General features: G+C 39.0%; 1 protein-coding gene across 1 annotated transcript in view; it reads right to left on the reverse strand.

The window, feature by feature from the left end:
• Positions 1-874: 874 nt before the first annotated feature.
• The window catches only part of UBE2K (ubiquitin conjugating enzyme E2 K), a 44,326-nt gene continuing 23,417 nt past the window's right edge, over positions 875-21,783 (reverse strand). Inside the window, exons 4-7 of the mRNA XM_005490514.4 lie at positions 19,879-19,961; positions 10,946-11,045; positions 7,512-7,640; positions 875-7,148 (exon numbers count right to left, since the gene is read on the reverse strand). Of these exons, the coding sequence (XP_005490571.1) occupies positions 7,074-7,148; positions 7,512-7,640; positions 10,946-11,045; positions 19,879-19,961 (387 nt within the window). The 3' untranslated portion in view covers positions 875-7,073. The remainder of the gene's footprint in view (positions 7,149-7,511; positions 7,641-10,945; positions 11,046-19,878; positions 19,962-21,783) is intronic.

Below are 21,783 nucleotides of genomic sequence, written 5' to 3' on the forward strand. Positions count from 1 at the left end.
CCAGATTGTTCATACACAGAATTCGTTTCTTGCCTCTTTAACAGCAAAAAAAAAAGAAAATCAGATGTTTTCATTCTATTTGCACTGCCAGCTTTGGATGGTTTAAGCCACTTTCTACACAGATAAACCACTTCACACCCAACAGTTTCTTGCAGCAAGGTGAAGATGTGATGGCCACCACTTCCTGGAACCCACTTTGTGTCTGGTGTTTGTTCTCCAGCCCTGTGTTGATGGAAATTTAACGCTGTGGCAATGACAGGATTTCTGTGCCCACTCTTTGTTATGACTGACTGCAGTGTGAAATGGCACCAGTAGTTCTGCCTTTGAACAAAAATCTGTCTTGGTGCATAACTGGCTCCTATTTTAGGAGGCTATAACCAGCAAAATGTTCCTCTGAGAAAGGCACCCTCCTCCCCACCTCTGCACCCGGGCAGGAGGCAGAAGTATAAAAACGGGGACAGGCAGCTTTGCCCTGATACAGTAATGTGGCTCAGCTGCAGGGAGCTTCCCAAACCTCTCAGGGTCAGCAGGAGCTTTAACTGTTCGCCATCATGATGTTTTTAAATTGCCAATTGTGAGAAGAGCTTTTGGGAAAGACAAAGGGAAGAGACCATGGCACTGTCCCTCTCCCCACCCACTGCAGGTCCAAGGGCCACAAGCCTGTGCCCCACACCATTTCAAGCAAGGGCAGCTGTACATGGAGGACTTGGGGTGCTAAAGGGCTCTGGTAGCTCAGGTGTCATCATCACAAAACAGATTCTCTCCCATCTCCCCCTGCCCCCATATTTTCCTCACCAGCCCAGCTTATTGCCCTTTATACCAGGCTGTCATAACCCACCTAAAGAATTAATGTATTTCAACACAAAGCAGCCACTAAGTGAAGCAATGTAATTTATTTGACATTATATCAGACACGGGTGCTCCAGATCCAGACTTGACCTTAAAAACAATTTAAAATCCTGGATTTGCTGTATTGGAGGTATCAGTTACCCGTCTGAGAGCCAAATGTGTCAGTATTACAGCCACTGAAACAGAAAACTAAGTACAGGACAAGTCAAGCTAGCAAGCACCATCAGTCCATTTCAGCTGTGAACTCGCTTCCAGTTTTGGGGCGCTGGAAGAAATGACAAGGCTGTTGGACAACTTCACAAATATTTCAGTATAAAGCAGCTCTCAGTTACTCATGTCAGTGTCTAACTACACAAACTGGGGAAATTGTACTTTTTTTAAACTCTGAATTAATGTCAGGCTAAGACCTGCAGGAGAGGGACTGGGGAGTGCTCCCTCTCCCTCACCCCTCTTAAAGAATGAGGTACCACAATACGACACAGCTCCTGATGACAGTAAAATTAAACAGAAAACCCAAACAACATCTTACACCATAAAACTGCAGCACCATCCCAGCTGGCAGAGCCTGCCCAGGAACCTGCAAACCTTGCTCAGGGACAGACACACACCTGAAGCTGGGATGCAGATCTGAAGCACAGTATTACAAGCAGCTCCACAGCAACCTCTCTGCTTCTTGCTTCAGCAGTGCAGCTGCTGCTTTAAATTGCTTTACTCAATTTAACAAATGTTGACAAATGTTAAAAAAGTGAAGTTGTAGTAAATCCATAGTCATCATCCCTCCTAGATTCTTCTAGAGCTGAGCAGCAGGGCAGTGCCATTGGCCACCAGGCTGTCACCTCCCTGTGCATGAACCAACTGCAGTTTGAGGTACAGTTTAAAATGTACAAAGATGACATGAATGTAAGCGGTGCAGGGAAATCCAGAGAGAACTTTTCCTCTGTGTTACTGGCTTTGTTTCTTCAGATGCAGCCTTTGAAAGGAGACAAGAGGTGGTGCAGGATGGTCAGGCCATCACATGAGCCAGTCCTGGTTGAAATAACACAAGCTTCCATTACACAACTTCTATTTACACAGCTTTCTTCGTCAAAAGTTTTTAATCTGCACCATGAAAATGATCATTCTTTTCTCTCTTGTTACAGACATGGAGGAGTAGACCCTGTAATCTCAGAACAATCTGAAATGCCAGAAATAAAATGAAAACTGTTTTCAGGGAAACATGCATTTATTGTTAAGCATTCCCAGTGAAAAATCAACATCTTTTAAAATGTGTGTTTATTTAAAAAATCATTTGTTTACAAAAGTGTTTGTGTAGCTTTTATTTTCAAGACAAAAAAACACTGATGCTGCATTCCAGCCTCCCCACCCCTGTTCCACCTCCACAGGAAGTCTGGCGCTCAGGAACCAACCTCCTGCAGTACTTATAGGTAAATATTTGTTTACTAGAAAAGTCAGACTAGAGGATGGAAAAGGTAATGAAAAGCAGGGCTCTTCAGCAGTTGACATCAGCATTCCTATGATGGCAGCCTTCTTCATTCACTGCACCACAGCAGCAGCAGTCTCACACCCCACACAAGCACAGCATTGTCACAGGACCTTTCCTCGGCTGTCGAGCCGTGATCTGAACTTCCATTATCCTTGAGGGGCTCAGCACCACGAGCGATCCCAGAGCCAGTTTGATGCCTACAAAGCAGGAAACAGCACAGCTCCAACAGCACAGCACCGTACAGGGCAAATGATTCACAAGGGTTTGTCCAGTGAGAACAAATCCAAAGTCAGGTTGCTGCCAACAGAGCACTGCAGCTGGAATAACCAAGGCAGAAGCCAAATGCGTTGAGGACAGTTGGTCTTGTGAGTCTGATGATGAATCAGCTGATGACACAAACACCACAAGCAGGAAGAGCTGCCTACATCATTCACAGATTGGTTTGGAACAGATAAGAAAACTAGCAAGAAAGAAGTGATTGCCCCTTTGCCTAGCCCTAGGAGAAAGCTGTGCCTGGAAAACAAGGATGGTAACACTGAAAATACCTATTTTGTCTTCCCAGAAGAGGCTTGACTTTCAAGCATCTTGACTTTCATTCTTCAGTTCCATGATGCAACAGATGCTGAGGAAATGCACTTTTGCTATCTCTTGTTGAGCCAGCTGCTCATCAAAACCATACAAAACTAAGCACCTGGTCACAAATCAGTGTCCCCACTCATCAGCTCCATCAACAAAACAGAGCAGGGGAGGACACCTCATCTTCTCATTGCCTCTGCTCATCAGCATTTAAGTAAAACCAATTGATTTGCTAAATAACGTTTCCCACTGCAGGCAAGCCTCCAAGTCTAAGCCAGCTTTTGGTGATGTTTCAGAAGGGAACAAGGGACACGCACAGTGGACTTCCCCTGCACTAAAAACAGAACTTCCCAACACAGTGCATGACCAATGCAGTAAACAAGAACTCACTTGAATCTGTGTTTTGATTTCCCCCCACTCCCCTTCTCCCTTCCCAAATGACATAAGCTCTGAAGTGCCTAGTCTGAGTCACAGCTGTTAGGCTTAAATTTGCATAGTTTAAACGTCTCTGTTACCCACACCATCTAATGCAGATTTGGTGTTACAAGGTAAGATTCTTTCTGGCTATTTAATTCCTCCTTTCAGACAACAACAAAAAAAGTTTTTATATTCCTTATGTCAGTGTTCCAATACTAATTTACATGGAAAACAGTTGAATACAGTGATAATTAGAAAAAAACTAAGACATATTCATACACCAGTAGTACCTAATTGGTCATAAATACTACCGAACCAATTATAGTCAAGGCCCCATGTACTCTGTTGCAAGCTTTAAACAAAACAGTAAAAAAAAGTTTGGAGTATGCAGAATGCACTAAATGATGCATCGTTCCAGGATATGTTCCTAAGGTTTTTTTGTCTCCAAAATGCACCAATTTGTCACACTGAGAACACAGTTTGTTCACAGAAGGAATGGGAGGAAGCTGTGAATTTGGCAAGGGGGTGGAATACAGTCAGGGATTTTGATACTCATGGGAAAATGGAGGCTTTTGGCAACAGGAAAGGGCATTTCTCTACCTCTGAACAAAGCTGTACTTTGCTCTTGGAGGAATTGGGTAAGATAGGATAAACCACTCTGCTGGATGCACGTTAAAATGTTCAGCAGTGAAATCCAACGAATGCTCCGGTAATCTGTGTTATTACCAAGACCTTGTTTAGAAAAATGGGGCCATTTGGACTTCAAAATGACTGTTTCAAGCCATCTTCTGGCACAACAGAGGAAGACAAAGCATGATTTATTTGTACTTAGCCACTGTAGCCATGTTTCATGTTGTTGTTGCAAGGAGCAGTCAGCGTGCAGCCCGAGCCCACAGCTGGAGTGGGTGCACAGCAACTCCCGTCTGGGAATGCACAGGGCCCTGAATATAGCGGTGCTCAGTGACACAACACAACACAACTGCCATGCCATGTGCAATGGCTCACAATGATAGGCTGAACACTAACAGCACAATGCCCAGGGCTCAGCCCCAGCTGCAGTTAAACTAACCTTGTACAACATTATCCCTATATTCAACTCTGATAATTACCAAGAATACAAAAACATTCCTTATAAAGGAGTAACATGTCAAAATTCAGAGGGACTTCAGACCAAAGGTGTCTCCTTAATGCTGGGTCATGTTTCTTTCCCAGCTCACCTCTTGAGTAGCTTCCTGCCAGCACCTGAGCTAGCATTAAGCTACTGAGCACATGGATGGAGGGCAAAATCCAGAATCCAACATTTATATAAGAGGGGGAAGGGGGAGACAAGTGTTCTGCAGTAGAGAAGAAAATGAGGTAACTTCATGAGAGAAGTAAAACGTAACAGGGCATTCTTTCAGAGGTGACTGTGCTCACCTAAGAACCTATTTTCCCCCTCTCCCCTTTCCCTGGCCTCCTTTATCACTTTACATACTGTTGCAGAAGCCTGCTGTTCTCAGGAGTCTGCTCTATGGAAAGACACGTTCAGAAGCCCAGTACTGAGAAGTTTTATGTCCCCGACAATGATTTCCAAGTTCTTTCTTTTGATAAATAGCAGCGAAGAACAAGGGAAAGTAGTCAGCAATTCATATTTACCACCAGGGTAAAAAAAAAAGGTGTTGATGTAATCAAGAAGTTCTTAGCCTGTATAACAGAAAAGACAGCAACTTGAGATTAACACAAGTAGCATTTTGCCAGTTTCCTACCGTCCCTGGTTTTCACTTAGCAAACCAGCTGAACAGTAGCAGCTTCTTGTTAAAAAAATAAATAAATATAAGGAAAGTCAAAACAACTCACTTCCTTTGGCATCATTGCAAATGATTTACACTAACTCAAGAAAACCCAAGAAAACTGATCACTGACTACACCTTAAAAAGCAGTAAGTATAAAGACTAAGCAAATGCATTTAGTATTGCACTGATATGAGTTCAAAGTATTTACTGTCTGTGCCCTGCTCTAAGTTTGGACACATCTGACAGAGCAGTACATGGAGCACCCCAGAACCAGCCAGGTCTTGCCAGCTCTGTTTTCTGGTTCTGTTCCCCTACTGCTATGCTCCAGGTATTTAACAGATACCATAATGTTCCTGATTTCATCTAGTATGAGTTATAAACAGACCATGAAGTGCAAAACCATTTCAATTTGTACTTCACAGCTCTAGAAAAACCCCAAGCAGGCATAGATTTCCCCACCCCATTAATCCACAGCCTAGGAGGAAAAAAACCAAAACAAACCAGAACAAAACAAGAGTCATAGAAAAGATGACTGATACAGTACTCCATTATCCACAATCCCCACTTTCTAGTCTCAGGATTTCTCTGAACTTCCTTGTCAGATACACTCTCAAAAGTTAGCATCATATTCACAATGACATTACAGCTCTCTTTAAATAGATGTACTAGTGTTTGAAGTTGCAAGACTAATAATTTTCAAGCTTTTGCACTCAGGATGAAATGTCATTTTAATACAAATAAAAAGACTGACTGTATGTACAAGCCAAGGTAAGATTTCAGTTCTCATTTATCAGAAACATCAATCAAAAAAAAAGCTAAATTGAGAACACACTTCTACTTCTATGTGCATTTGAAGTATGTACAGTAAAAACACCAACACAGCCTCCATGTGTTAACCAGAAAAAAATGCAAGCAAGGATGAATTTTAAAGTACCTGGTAAGCAATCCTTAAACTGAAGCCCAAAATAAAGCTAGAAAACTGCTGCAAAAAAACAGCTGATTGCATCATATCAAGTACTCAAAAAATTTTTTTTTCCATTCTCAGTACACTGGAGAATCAGCTGTGTCCTCCTTCAAACCCTGTGAAATCATATTATCCAAAGTGTACTGAAGAACACTTTACAGCTATTTAAGACAAAAAAAAAGGAAATGAAACCAGCTCCATCTTTTTGTGCTGTATTGAGGCATACTCCTTACATGATTGTGTAGAAAATATGATGGATGAAAATCACTACTGATAATTCAAAATATATATTTTTAAAGGGGAGCCTAGACTACTGCAATGGCACACAAAATACCCACAGATGATGAAACATAATCAACAGTATGATGTAAGGGAGAGGAGAATCAGGTTTCCCAATTAATAAGCTAGAAAGAAAATGGTTCTGAATAGGTCACCATTTGGAACTTTGGGTAAGACTTGAAAGTCTGGCAGGAAAAGTTACAAAAGCAATTGAGTATTTCAATGGTGCTCTCTTCAGCAACCCTACCTAATATGTCTATTAAGTACAAGCATGCAAATATAGGTCAATCCACAGGCACATAGGATCCATGTTAAAAACAGTAAGATAACTGTGATGAGTGGCACCAACAATTTTGATGACTAACACTCAAAATGTTGCTTTCTGAATTACTAAATCAAAATCCTGAAGCAAGTTCCTGCTAGTCTTTGTCACACTGCTAAACACTAAAGTAGGCATTGTTTTCCCCCATCATCTTAGCTGAGCTCAAAGAATTTTTACAATATTTAGTAAGAAAAAAAATTAAAGTATTTCCCCTTTTTAAATTTACACAGACGTTTAATTAGCTTTATTTACAGAGCGCTTTTTTTCAGTCTCCAATAGTGCCTAGATAGCATCATCAGGCAAGAGTGCCAGTTTTGAAAGAGAATCTATATAGAATCCTAGGAATAACAGATGGTGATGCTCCTCCAGAAGGGGCAAGCTGGACTACAGAAGCAGCTCTCTCTATATGGCTCAGTTACTCAGGAGTAATTCTGTTGCAGTCTCTACATCCCATGATTTTGAAGACAAGGCCACTATTACTGCATTCTGCAATGAGAAAACAAGAGCAATAATATTTTCAGTGTGTGAACCTGCAGCTCCAAGAAGTGAAATGAAAAGTTCACAGAAAATCAAAACACATTAGTTTACCATTTCTTAAATCCCAACTAATAATTGATAGAAAAATTGTCTCAAAAAGGCAGGGGGAGCTCACAAGAGTTATCCATAATGTAGTATTTTAAAATTCCAATTCTTAAAAATAATTAACAAAATAGAATAATTGGACTTACACAACATCATGAGAGTAGAGAATCTACTTTAGTAGATTCTGATGATACTGATGACTCCCTGTATATATACACATAAATTTGCCCTGCCCTTACTAAAAATATTTAAGTTATTTGTACTTACCCTATCAAAGCCCATAGCACAGAGGTTTTCTATTTTTTTGGTGTATTCTGGACTAGAAACTGGTGCTCCAGCATACACATGTGCCCAAAGTCGAGCTGTCTGTTTAAACATTTCTGGATTTTGTTTGTACTACACAAAAGAGAGAGGGGGAAAAGCAGAAAGTTAAATCAACTCAGCAATCCAACCAAACAGCAAGACAATATGCAGACTGCAACCCATCATTCTTCCTATGATATCTTCCACAATGTTTCATACTGATCATGCTGCTATTCTTAAAGTAAATTTAGAGGTGAGGATTACACAAAGAGCAAACCCATGCAAGCATTTGATATAATGAGTTTGCCTTCAGGTTAAATTATGCACTACTGGTATTAGATGTGTGCAGCCAGGTACTGCTCTCAATTGCACAGATCAAAGTAAAGCAGCTATATTTAGCACAGCTACTGAAAATTTATATTCAGTGCAACAGAGTACAAATTATTCCTGTGTTAACATCTCCTGAACACGGTACTACTCCAATGCACTTCTCTAACCAGTTCAATATGTATATTGTTTTACACACTGCAAGTAGGCCTGCAGTTCTTCAGTCAGGCCAGTACTCTACTACTGGCTTTCTTCCTGAGAATGAGGATCTTATTCACACAGGTGAGCAAGTACAGAAAGTTAGGGAGATGCAACTCTTCATGACAGCTATTACTTACCAAAGGAAAAAAAGTCATGCCAGTATGTAGCTATATTATTTTGTACCAATCTCACCACTAACCAGTTTTCCAATAAACAACAGACTGGACCATATTGCAGAGAATTTTTAGCCTGTGCCAAGAACTCAGCTGCCAAGAAAGTGGGTCATCTGTCATAAACTGTACTCAGAAAAGTTAAATGATTTTCCTATTTTAACAACTTTTGTATGCAATATCAAGTTTGTCTTAAAAAAATCTCTTCCCTTAGATTATCACTTTAATAAGACAAGATATTAGGAAATACATTTTTCAAATATTTAGGTACATTTTAAGGACAGAAATATGGCTGATTATTATTCTTAGACATTTCATTATTACATGAAAATAATTATTAGCTCTATAAAGTGCAGTAAAACGCACATTTCATTTTGCCTCTCCTACAACAACCCACACCATCTACACTGCTTTGTGTGCCTTGCCCACCTCCCTATAAATGTGATCCACATGTCATAATTTGTATATTTATTATGTGGTGACATTAATGGCATTTAAACAAACATGGGAGGCAATCTACTGTTGGAAATAAACCACTGTTATAAATGCAGTGGTCTGTAACAAATTCTTTTGGTGTAATGATTAAAAAAGAAGAAGGATTAAGTTAAACACCAGTAGCATCCTGAAGTACTATTTCCTTCTGCTCTTAAGAGATCTTCCCCAATTAATTTTTTAAAAATATTTTTGAGAACACTGCCAAGCCTGGAAAGCAACTAGCTGAAGTGCAAAAAATTAGTCATAATTGCATTTTACTCAGAACTAGCTTTCAGTGTTCTATTCATAGAATTACTTTACTTAGGTATCTGTAAATAATCCAGTTTCTCACTGAATTTAGAAAAGCCTAAAGGCAACTTTCACTGATGTTTCAGTATCAGGAATCTGAGGCAGTTTGTGTTGCTGTACTGAAAAAAACCCCAGCAATCAGAGCAACTAATACACCAGACAGCTGGAGTCTGAAAATACTGCTCTTACTCAAACAGGAATTCTCCCTGGGATTCTCTCAGGAGCTTTTGCCATTTACCTGGACAGCACACAGTTTAATAAAATAGCACAAGTGTGGAGAATAATTAATTCCTTGTGAAATGTTTGTCTTGGATAAAGCAATTAACCCAAAACAAAGTAAAAGAGACCCCAACACCAAATAAACACATGAAAAAAGCAGTTGTTTACCAATATCTCTCTTAAAACCATTATAATCACTTTCTACATACAATCACATGCCTGTAACTCAAGGCCAAACCCCAGCATAGTTTTCTATGCTGGTGTTTGCAGGAAACAGGATAAACTGAATCCCCCCAACATCAGCCATGCCACAGTCCCAAGGACACACCCACACAAGCACCTAAGGGGCAGCCTGGAAAATTGTTCTTTGGAATCTACAAAGATTCATGGAGTTCTTTACCTGAGGAAAAAACTCTCACCAGCTCAAGGGCTTCTACTGTTACGATTCCCACACAAAGTTCTACCATCAGAGCCAGAACAGGAAACACTATTTTTGTTCTTTGTAAAGAAGGATATATAGTTGGTTTTTAATGAAGGAGTCTGACAACAAGGGCATACATCTGGGAAAAAACCGAGTGCAGGGACGTGCCTGGTGGCCTTTTTGGCCTTTGCAACACTTTCCCCTGGGCAGAGCAATTCAGGCTGACAGAACTGTTCAGGGACATTTATTCAGAGCAGCCTTAGTGCAGAATCCCACAGGCAAACCTTCTGTACTTACTGAGTACAGTGGTAGCAAGCAGCTCTCACACACCCAGCAGTGCAATGAGCTACCTCTAATCATGTTTTCCCCTGAATCCTGACAGGTTTGAAAAAAAAGTTTATCATTCTACACTGGCTTTTAAAGGGAAGTAGTGCACACCTTGTCACCCTATCCTGGAAGGTTCTGACTTAGAGAAGATACAGGTGAGATAGAATGTTCTTCCAGCATCAGCTTGCTTTGTTCTTCTGCAACTGGAATACACCCTTACTGTCAGCCAGTGGGGAAGCCAGGCTGCCCTTCTCCTCCTCAGAGTAGGAAGGAAAACACACACATACTTGACACTTTGTTGAGAATTGTCAAAGGAATAACTGTTTCTATCCTTCAGCAACACTTTAAACAAAATCATGCCAGTCCTTGTATGGCCCAAGATCTAACTGATATTTTTTGGTATTAAAAGCTATCACTAATCTGAAACGCAACAAACCTTGTTGGTTATAAAATTCTACTGATAGCAATTCAATCAGTGATGAAAACAGTTATTCCCCAAGTCACCATTCATAAAATTTTGACATTAAACAAATATAATGCTCCACAACATTTGTATTAATCTGGAAGAGGAGCTACATACCAAGCCAAATCCAATAAACAGCACCAAGTTAAAATTCATTTAAAACCAATAGCATATTGCTTTTCTTATATTGGAAGCTTTAGATTTTGAAAGGCCAGTTACACTGGAATTCATTTAACTATGCTGTTATCTCCAGACATTTCTCACAAGGTGATATAAATAAAGGACAAATTCTCCTGACACTGTAGAGTAACTAATACTCACTCTGGAATCAAAAAGAGCACAAAACATTGTAGCAGCTCACATTTAGAATGTACCATTTTACAATAAATTGTCTAAAATCTTTTATCTTCTGTAAGCCTTGGGACCTAACCTGAGTCAGTAAAGATGACAGAAGTGTTACAAAATCACAATCAACTGAGTATCTTACCTGGTTTGCCACTACTGCATCTTGTGGATCATCTGGTTCTGCAGCTGCCAACAATGCTTGCAGTGATAACAACACTGTTCTTAGAGTCATTGCTGCTGCCCTAAAAGTGAAAATTCAAAATATTCTTAACCATATCCTGTGCCTGTACTATCATAGAAGATATGAGTTCATGTACAGATTTTAAGTCCAAGAAACAATTTTAAACTGCTGCAGGTTACAGTTATTAAAATACTCTTTTATATATATCTTTAAATAAGGTTTTAAATGTGGACTTTCCTATTAGCAACGCTGTCTGAAATTTTGGAAAGTACCTTGACCTACACATTTCACCATGCCCACTGAATGCAATTCATTTCATCTGGAGAAAACCCCCAGAGAAGCCGAGGCCAGACGAGGCTGTGCCGCCCTCCCTCAGCGCGGTACCAGCGCCTCTGTCCCGGCGCGGGCGGGGCCGGGCCCGGGGCTGCTCCCTCTGCCGGCACTCCGCGGGCACGAGCAGTGACCTACACTGCAAACACGCCCAACAGGTAAGGAATTCTATACACTAGCTCTCTTTGCACCACTTTTAATGTTACATTTTTCATTAAACTGAACCTTTACACAGTTAATTACTACTACAATAACAAAATGGTTAGGCTAATTATGGAACGTGCAATCAAAATAGTTCACTACAGCCTGACTGTTGGCAGCACAAAAACATTCTGTAGTCACAATGGTCCTGTAAAGTTCCCCTTTGCCCCTGCGGAAGAACCCCGTGGAAGGTAGCACAGTCCCAGAGTTGGAACTTCTAAGATTTTAGGTTCTTATCATTCATCTTGATGTCAAAGTGTATTTAGAATAAGACACTTCAATAACTTAGTAAGGGAAAACAGAGTATGCTAAGGGACGTCAATTACTCAAGTAACCACATGGAATTATTACACACTGGAAGTCTTGAAAGTTGTAACCTTTACATAGTTTCATTAGATTTTGATCATAAATAACTCCTCTGAATTACCATTTCAGTTGGCACACACTGGAAACCAAGTAAGAACCCCACAGACCCTGTGAAAGTTGAGTATTTCTGATTTGAACAATTAGATTCTTAAAATCACGGTGGCAATGGCACAGACAGATGTTCAAAGCAATCCACAAATCTGTTTCTTCTGCCTAAGAACTAGGAGTGAGGTGAGTGGGGAAGATGTGACATTTTAGATTTGAGCAGTGATTATGACACATGAATGCCAGATCAAAGTTGTGAAACACAGGCATCCAATTTCTTACAAACAAACCTCAATTTTCACTCAACAGAAAACAATTTCTTGTTCTCAGAAGATTGCAAATAAATGCAAAGGCTTTGTTAGAATAAGTGGGGAACAGTTTGACCTGACAGTCCAGCTACAAAGGAGACAGTGTGCAAGTGCATTTCCAGGCTCAGGTTTCAGAAATTGATGTATTTTCCAGTACTGAGTCACTGTATTAAGGTACTCTAGCAGTGTATACCAATGAACAAAGCAGAGGTGCTGGTAAGATGTCAGAGGTACATTTCTGGCACCCAAATATTATGTTCCTAGATGCTTTCTTGCTGTGTCACTAACCATTCAAGTATGCCACTCTTCCCTAATTGTTTGTAATTCTGGAAGATCTTTCTCAGTAAGTTATTTTTTAGCTTGATAATTATTGCTAAGCTTTCGTAGTGCAGTGTTCTACATCAAAATGCAAGTGAGAAACATCCCAAATGACAGAGATTTTAATTAGCACATAGTGTCTCATTCCAACTGCCACACCAGCTTGAAGTCCCTTTAGCTGAACCTCGTATACTTAAATTTCAAAAAAATCCTTATGCTTTTAAATTTGAATTCTGAAAAATCACAACATCACAACATACAATTCTCCTCTTTCAAACCTATTCTTTAGTAATTTTCTTTTCTTTACACGTCCCTAATGCTATTTTGCTCTTATTTCCTTGGGCTTGTAATCTCTACTGGTTTATACAATTTTGAAATTAACCTATTTAATGTACACACTGATGACATAATTCACAATCTCAGCTCCTAGCATTACAGGAGTGTAATGCAACATATTTACTATTCCAGCATTCAGGTGCCATGGAATAAGAAGTCTTTCAGGCCGTACTATGATCAAATGGATGAAATAATTTTTATTTTTATGCAGTCAATTTCAGGTACTAGCACATCTGCCACACCCACTGTAAAACCTGAAGTCTTTTACTCAGTTAAGTAACTTTATTATTTACTGTAGAGTTTTAAAGATTGGCTCAACATGAAATATCTATCAACCATAACTAATGCTATAGTCACTTTCTCCAAATAAAAGTTGTTCTGCCCTTTCCTTTGCAGAAATACTTCTACATTACAGACATCTGAAAATGTAGAGAAGATGGCACAAAAAGGATCACAGCCTTTTGTGCCACTTTTACATGCAATTTACTTCCACTTCCACTGTACCCTCTAGGAGAGGAGTATAAAGTACACTTTGGAGAGCAGGGGTCACTGCTAAGAACCAGGGGTGCCATGGACACCAGCTGCCTCTGGCTTTCCACACTGCCACGTTCTTCCAATCCCTGTTCACCTCTTGTATTTGTAGATTTTTATACAAAGCATACTGACACTTGGACATCTGACATTCCATTTTCAAAATAACAATCAAAAACAACAACTTTATATATATATATATATATATATACACACAGATGGCTATATGATCAGAGAATTTAAACTCTGTTTAAGTTTCTAAGTTTCAGACAACATTGGCTTAACTTTTATTAAAAGGTTTAAAAATGTAGCTTACAACTTAGTTTCAAGTCTCATGCCTCAAAACAGCTTTCCCATCTCATCCATAGTAAGACAGTCTGTATTGGACAGAAACACTGAAAGAAGTATTCTTAAATCATAAAAGAAAACCCATTACAGCTTCAGTTGTATTAAACAAAAGAAGAAATAAGAGTTTGTGATTATTGGTAAAGAAAAACTGACATATTTTGTGTAACTATTGTATAACCATCTAAAATCTTCTATCCTTAGAACACCAATTAGCTTTCCTGATCAAAGAAAGTAAAAACAGCTTGTTATTTTCTCACAGCTTAGTCTTAATTTTTCAGATAGATATTAAGATTCACAGAAGAAATTGAAAGAACAGCTAAAAATAGATTCTGATTCCCATGAACTTAAAAGCTCTTCCTTCTTCCTGTTACCTTCTTTTGTGAGAACACAGTGAATGGAGATGACTGCCTAGAATTATATTTACAGATATCAGTAAGGCAGGACCTGTTCCTCATGAGCAAAAAGCAAAACCAATTTCTATCATATCATCAGTTCTGAAAGAAAATCTATACTGATAGTGGCACAAAGCTAAAAATCCCAACACACACCTCCACCCCCTTCCTCAACATCTTCACAAGCCAAAGAAAGAATGTCCAGGGGAAGAATGAAAAGAAAAAAGTTGTATTTTCCTTAAAACGAATTTCCAGTGCAAAGATACAGATCTTCTGAATTTTCCAATGCATCTCAAAGGTTTATTGATCCAGAATAGAACCCTGAAAAAATTAGGTATTTCCAACTCTTCTTACATTGGAAGTTTACTTAGAGGTATGGACTTATGTGCAACAGCTCATGGAGTTCAAGCAATTCTCTTTGGTAACTCAAGTTAGCTGCATGGCTGTGTCCTAGCTTTGTTCTCTCCTCCCTACCAAAGGCAAGGTTTTGTATTGCTCCTGACAGACTCTGTCTGATCTGTTCTTAACTGAAGCCTCAGAAGGCTCTTGGAAAATCCACTTCACTTCTTCACCATGCTTGATAATACTCTGCACACTGAGATGGCTTTCCAATCTTTCACTGTACATTGTTTTTGCTTAGACCATCATTCTTGTTACTTCACTCTAGATTTTTCCTCTCTTTCTATCTTTCTTGTACAACAAATCTCTAAGCAGGTACACTACTTCAATGGAAACCTGCAACAAGCAGCCAGCTTGTACAATGAGTTTTACAGGTAAGACTTCCTATTTGCCTTGCACATGACCTTACATTGCCTTTGTCCCATGACATCACTGGCTCCTGTTTGCTCCTCCTTGACTTCCACTCCCACCCCAAAATGCTGCCTAGCTATCCTGCAGGTTTGCCATCTGCAAAATGGGAGGAGGCTCCTGTCATGCAGCACTGAGCTGCAGAGAGCTCCCTACAGGGATGCACTGGCCCTCAGAGAACCTGAAACTAAAAGCCTCCACTCTGGACATCCAAACCAAAAGCTCAGCTTTCTATTGGCATTACATTTGCTAAACCACAAGGAAAATCTGGATTGAATCAGAACAAAGAGAGCTGATATACATTTTGTTCACTTACACTTTCTTCCTCCTTTTTTTTAGTAGTATCTTAGGGCATTTCCATTAAAGAAGAGCACCCCTAGTTTGGGTGACTATAGTGTTAACATTAAAAGGCACAGCAAGCCAGCTGTGCCCAGCATGCCCAAGGAAAGAAATCTCTTTTACCTTTTGATGAGCAGAGAGAGTCCTAAGAGGATTACAAAACACTGCCAGGTTTTAGGGTTTTCTCTTCATTTTTAAAAGCTAAGTAATTCTCCATTTAGGAAGTATTTACTTATGTTCTTTACATTCCACTCTAAGAAACAATCTCTCTCATTATTCCAAGAGGGTAACGAAGCAGAATGCCAGGAACAGCTGCAGCCAGCAGATTGCTACTCCACTCTGTCATCCAAACATGGCTATGGGAACACTTTTTTCTAAATAATCTGCAATATTTGTTCCATTTGTGAAATAAATAAGCTTGTTAATCCAAGAGAAAATTTCTGGGACCTTGTACCAACAGCTTATGGAATCTGGATGAAAATTAGTAAGGCCTTTGAGTAGAAGCCCGTTGCATAGTCACTATCTACAGGACAGCTACAAGACCAGGCACCCTTTTCTTTTAATCAAAGAAAATTTTTAAAAAATAATAATAGGATAGCTTTGACACAGCACAGAGGGGAAAAACAGCCTGCTTGCTGAAGGGTTCCCTAAAACCATGTTAAACCATGCATTCCTCTCAAAGCTTTAAGAAGCTTCAGTGCTCCTCAAACACCCTGAACAAAACTCAGCAGTACTGGGTACCCAGGAAGATTACAAGCTGGCTGCTGCTTGTTTATCTATTAAAACTGCATTATCTCTTATAATGATTTCTGCATCTCAACTAAAACAGAAGCACACATCCTCCAGTAGTCACTATGACAAAAATATTCTTATTACTCATTACTGACTGTCAAACCCACAAAAGCCAAGAGTTTTTGTAGCCATATATGCAGCAAGGACACATTCACTTAATGATCTCTGCCCAAGGGATTTATGCAGAACAGCTTTCAAGTAATTTGTTCTCAGGTTTCAATGAACTGCATTAGATACGTGTGTATTTCAGATTAAAGCTTTGAGACAGTACTAGCCCAGAAGATAAATATAGGCCATAGTAAGAAACCACATCATGAAAATTATGTCAGATAAGCATAAACAGTATTCCTTTTACAAAATCCTACCCCTATTATAATTCTAGTGGCAAACAGTAGCTGCTTTGCAAACAAACTGGCATAACAGGTACTTAATCAAAACATGATGAAAATCCACAGCTGCAAAGAATTTCAGTATCAAGCTCGCAATGTTGAAAAATAATTTCATTAAACTCATTAAAAATAATTTAAAGACATTACTTTTCAAACTGATAAAATCTCCTGCCAATATGCAGAATATCATCTCAACTATGCTCATCAGAACAGCAAATTACCACAGGATGGGAGATTAGGGAACAAATTTTTTAAAACTGTATAAACACATTTAAATAATTGTATTTGTATTCACTATCTATAAATGAGTATTTTATCAGCTTATTAACTCTTTTACAAATCCTGCTAAGGCCCATAGGCCGAACTTCTCCAGTCCTTTAACTCTCAAGCCTCACTGAAAAACAGATATGCAGTGAAATGTGAGACTTATATTCAAACACAGGAACAAAATGAGCATTATTCAGTCAAGAGCATTACAAGTCAAGGAAGTGGCACTTCAAAAACATATCTTGTTGCTAAAAGATTTGACAAGAGAGATGGTGGAACTAATATATTTTCTAGAATATTTCCACAGATATATTTCAGAATTGCATCTGGCCAATTTAGTTTTGAATCCCTGGTGAAATAAATATTAAAATATTAATAAATATTAAAATATTAATCTGGGGGGTTGGGATTGCTTATTTTTTGTTTGTTTGTTTGCTTTCTAATGAAGCTATCTTATTCAAACCACTTTTCAATCTAGACATGCAAAAAACTTTTTTTTGGTTGCGTGTTGTGGTACATCTGCCCCTGGCTCCCTCCTTAGGCCAGCTATGGTCTCAGGAATGCTTGTTAGGCCTCAGCCTGCATTAATGGCACCTGGACAGTTAGGTTTCCTTGAGCTTATCAAAAACCCTATCTGCTCTCAGAATTTCTGTTGTCTAGCAAGCTCCTGTTTTCCAACAAAAAACCTTGAGTTCCTTCTTCCATCGAACAAGAGATCAAGTGGAATAGTATTTTTATTACTGGTCTTTTCAAGGAATATTCCAGTAAATACCAACTCATCCTTGCAGCCAGGATGGAAATCTACTGATGAATTAAGTCAATCATCTTGTGACCCTATCTATGAACAATGGTACTGAAACCCTTTGAGTTGTTGTGGAGCACAGCAGGCTGGGACCAACATTTCCCAGAGTGGGATGACTCTCAGAGCCAGCAAACTCTCAAGTTGTGAGACTGAGGATTGCCATGGAAAGCCAATGAAGCCTGGGCTAATTCCCTCACCATTCTTCAAGCTTTAATCCTTTGCCCACTGAGAAGATCCAAAGGCATCTGCAAGTATTTCACTGAACCCAAGGGTAATTTTTTTCAAGTATGCCTTTGTACACACTTATTTTTGTCTATGTGCATGTATATTATGAATGTTGCCACTTCAAATTTCATCTGGTCTAGTGGAAGGTGTTCCTCTCCATGGCAGAGGAGTTGGAACTAGATAATCTTTAAGGTCTCTTCCAACCCAAACCATTCTGTGGTTCTATGATTCTATGCTGTGGGCATTTCTTAATTAACTAAAGCTGCATATACTGAAGAACAATAAACAACTTATTTAAACAATATTAACCATTCATATTGCTTATTGAGTTTTAGGAAAATACTCAGGAGAATGCCAGTCTTATCTACCACAATACAGAAATGCTTCAAACAGTAAACAGTGGAGACAGCTGTAAGGTTGTTCTTATCAAAGGATTAGAGGCTTTGACAAACACTTCAACAATGCTCAAGTGATTGTCACATACCATTCTATGATTGGAAAATAAAAAAAACTTACAAAATAGCACCACTAGAAAAGGAAGAGATCACACTACATCAAGAATCATTTGAAGAGGGATTAATAGTATACAGGAAATCTCCCTCCATCACCACCGGGTTCTGTGCAATTCTCTCCTTAGCGCTTCCAAATGAAGACACTGTTTCAAAGGAAGAGTTTAAAACTATATAACTGGAATAATACTAGTGCTTCTTGTGTCAGCTGGGATAAATACACAGAAGTAAAATCCTTGTTCCAATACTCCTATTCTACACACGTCTTGGAGAAGGAAGATATTAATGTTTGGGTTTTTTTCATCATGCAGAAATAACAGAAATAAGACACAGATCAAATTATCTGTGCTAGGCATAACTCAAAGATTACAAGAACACAGGTCAACTCTCCTGTTTGTCCCTCTCAAATATCAAAGGTTTTGACTAACAACTCCAAAGGTAAATAAATTAAGTTGAAGCTCATGTTTTTTTCACATCTTTGTTGCCTTTTGATACTTCCAGACAACCGCATGCCCGTTCATTAATCTGCTTCAGAGTACGATCTCTCAGGAGACTGTACTTGGGACAGCTGAGGAGTCATTAATCTCCACTAAAATTGTAGGGTGGTATGACAATTAGATGCAGGTACAGAAGTGCACTAGCTTTACTGATAAGAAAATCTCTGCCAGGTACCACAGCATGTATACTGAAAGATTCTATTGCCTGAAAGAACATCAAGTGCTCTGAGACGGTAAGAAAACATGCCATTCCAAAAGTTAGAAAAATAACAGTTTATGACAATTACAATTTCATGTCAGTAATTTACACTACAATGTGCCAGACGACTTCTATAATCTCATACATCTGTAAAAGATGTGTCACCTGATGTGTCACCCTGATGTGTCACCTGCAAGACCTCAAGACTTCAGCATTCTCCTCTAAAGTTTCTGTTTCAAACCCAACTGATATCTGCTTGGCCAACAGCACTCTTGACAAAGTTGCTGACTTTACAAGCATTTGAAGTTTGTATGGATGAGACACTGCTATGATCTGCTGGGGAATTACAGTACTATTCTTTTGGGGCAGACATGGAGGAAAAACAGCCATCTGTCTTAAGTATCATGTCTATCATACAACTGTTGTACACAATCTTCAAACCACATGAAATCAATTACTTTGAGAAACAAATGAACAATGAGTGCAGCTGTTAGTTTGGACACAAGTCTATTCCACAGACTTTGGCTATTAAAACTTCTGCAGTAAAATTAACTGATCAAAGAAGGCAATAGGTAGTATTTGTTAAAAGAAAGCACCAAAATTAAAAATTAACTCATATAAAACCACCCAAAATGTCAACAATGAAATGTTCATTCTAGTGCAAAAATTTTTGGAAGAACTCTCTGTGTATATAATAAATACTTAGTGCTTTCCAAAACTATCACCCAATAATTTCATTTGGATATTTGCACCTCACTATACTATACCATAACGTGTGCTTTAAGGACATCTCAAATTATAAGCACAAGGTGAAAAGCAAGGTGAGCTGATGCCTCCTATCCAGGACACCAGTATACTTGATTTTGCACATTTAAACCCCTGTGGAATCTTACCATTGATCCTTCAGAATATCCAAACAAATGGCCCCAGTGACAGAGCTAATGTTAGGATGCCATATTTTGGTGATAAACCGCACCTAAAAAACAAGACAATTTTTAAAAACAAAAGCAGGAATTAAGTGCAGTATACTAAGTAAACATTTTAAATCCACCATTTTAAATAATAGTATGAAGAAATACTAATTTGCAAAATATAGTACTGCAAATGGAACTAAGATGTGATACTGCTTATTTCAGGAGGCTTCAAGTTTGTAAGGCTGTTTGTTAGAGCCTCGCCTTACTCAAAACAGACTACTGCCCATTCCAGCTCCCCACACTCATCCCTAATTGCTCTCCCACAAGTCATGTGTTCACATCCCTGGATCACACAAAGCTACTTAGAAATATCCTCCAGCATACAAGTGTTTTCACAAGCAGATGGTCAAATACAGACTAAAAACTTCTAACATTACTAAAAGTGGGCTTTCTAGATTTCACAAAGTCCTAAACCCTTAACATAGAAACTGGATATCATTCACTGTTGAGCTAAACTGTTGGCTACAGATGTGTTAGAAAGTGGATGCTACTACGTCTATAACCATCCAGTCTCATTACCTCAGATGCAGAAAGCTGTTCACCAACCCAAAACTTAATTAGATTCCTAATATTTTTTTTTTGCTATTGAAAGGATCTAGTCCCAGCATTCATTCATTGATCATGTCCACACTTTGACACTAAAGTGTATTCATGTTTACAAAGCATTGCTAAAACCAGGTTTTGGTGGTTTGGGTTTTCTTGGTGTTTTAAGACACCAAGAAAGGTAAAAGCAGCACTTTCTCTTAAAGGTCTCAGAGACCAAAGCTGTCCTCAGAAAGGACATATATGCCTTTGGAAATTCCTCCTTCATTTTCTTCATGTTGTACTGTAATTGCCTTCTAGTGATTCTGACCCATCTGTTTCTCATCTCCTCCTCACCCCAAACTCCTGAAAAACATTTTATGTCTAGCACAGATCTTCTGACTTTTGCCCCAGACCTGCAAGCAAATCAGTGAAGAGATCACCTGTCAGGCACTACAGCAAAAGACCAGACATACAAGGCTATAATAAAATCAGTGTAATCCTGGTGTCTAAATAGGCAAGACCAGAACAGTTCTGCTTTCCAGGACAAAAATAAGCTATCATGTCAGCTGAGGCACTTATTAACTACCTCCACTCTAGAAATCACTTGGAAAATGTAAAAAGCGATGTAAATACTGGATGATTTCTCACAGTGAATGACTGCTAACAATGGCTGTCAGAGCACATACTGAACAAGCTAAAGAATTCTTTCAGATGAAAGGCAGGGCCAGACACAAGCAAAAAGGCTCCAGAATAAGCAGTACTATGCTACAATGCACTGAGTTTCTAACAGCTGCCTGTGAACTCTGGAAATGGAGACCACCAAGCCCTAAAGCAGCAACTAAATCATGGTATACAGACTGATCTTTCAGCATCTGCAACCTGTTTCAGCTCTCCTTAATTTAGGTCCCAGCACAATGTGTGCAGATTAAAGAACTGAAGACCAACAGACATTTCTTTAAGATTTTCTGTGTCTTTTGCTCCAGCCCCAAGGAAGTAATTCAAAGAACCTATGAGCAACTGACACCTCTCTCCTCCTTCCTCTTTCCCAGTTCCTTCCGAGTATTACATATTAGGGTGAAAATAATAAGAATCTAGAACATGTTCATGAAAGACCTCTTCCAAACAAAAAGCAAACCAATCAGGAAGTGGAGTCAGACAACTCAGGTGTCTACTGATTCAAGACACTGAAGAGTGGACTAAATCAGGGCACAGGAATCTACAGCTGCACATGGCTGGAGAGAACATTATACAGAGTGGAATGACAAAACTGAAGTTCTGGAAAGATGCAATAAAGTTAAA

This window comes from Zonotrichia albicollis, chromosome 5 (genome assembly GCF_047830755.1).
Source record: "Zonotrichia albicollis isolate bZonAlb1 chromosome 5, bZonAlb1.hap1, whole genome shotgun sequence".
Lineage (NCBI taxonomy): Eukaryota > Metazoa > Chordata > Aves > Passeriformes > Passerellidae > Zonotrichia > Zonotrichia albicollis.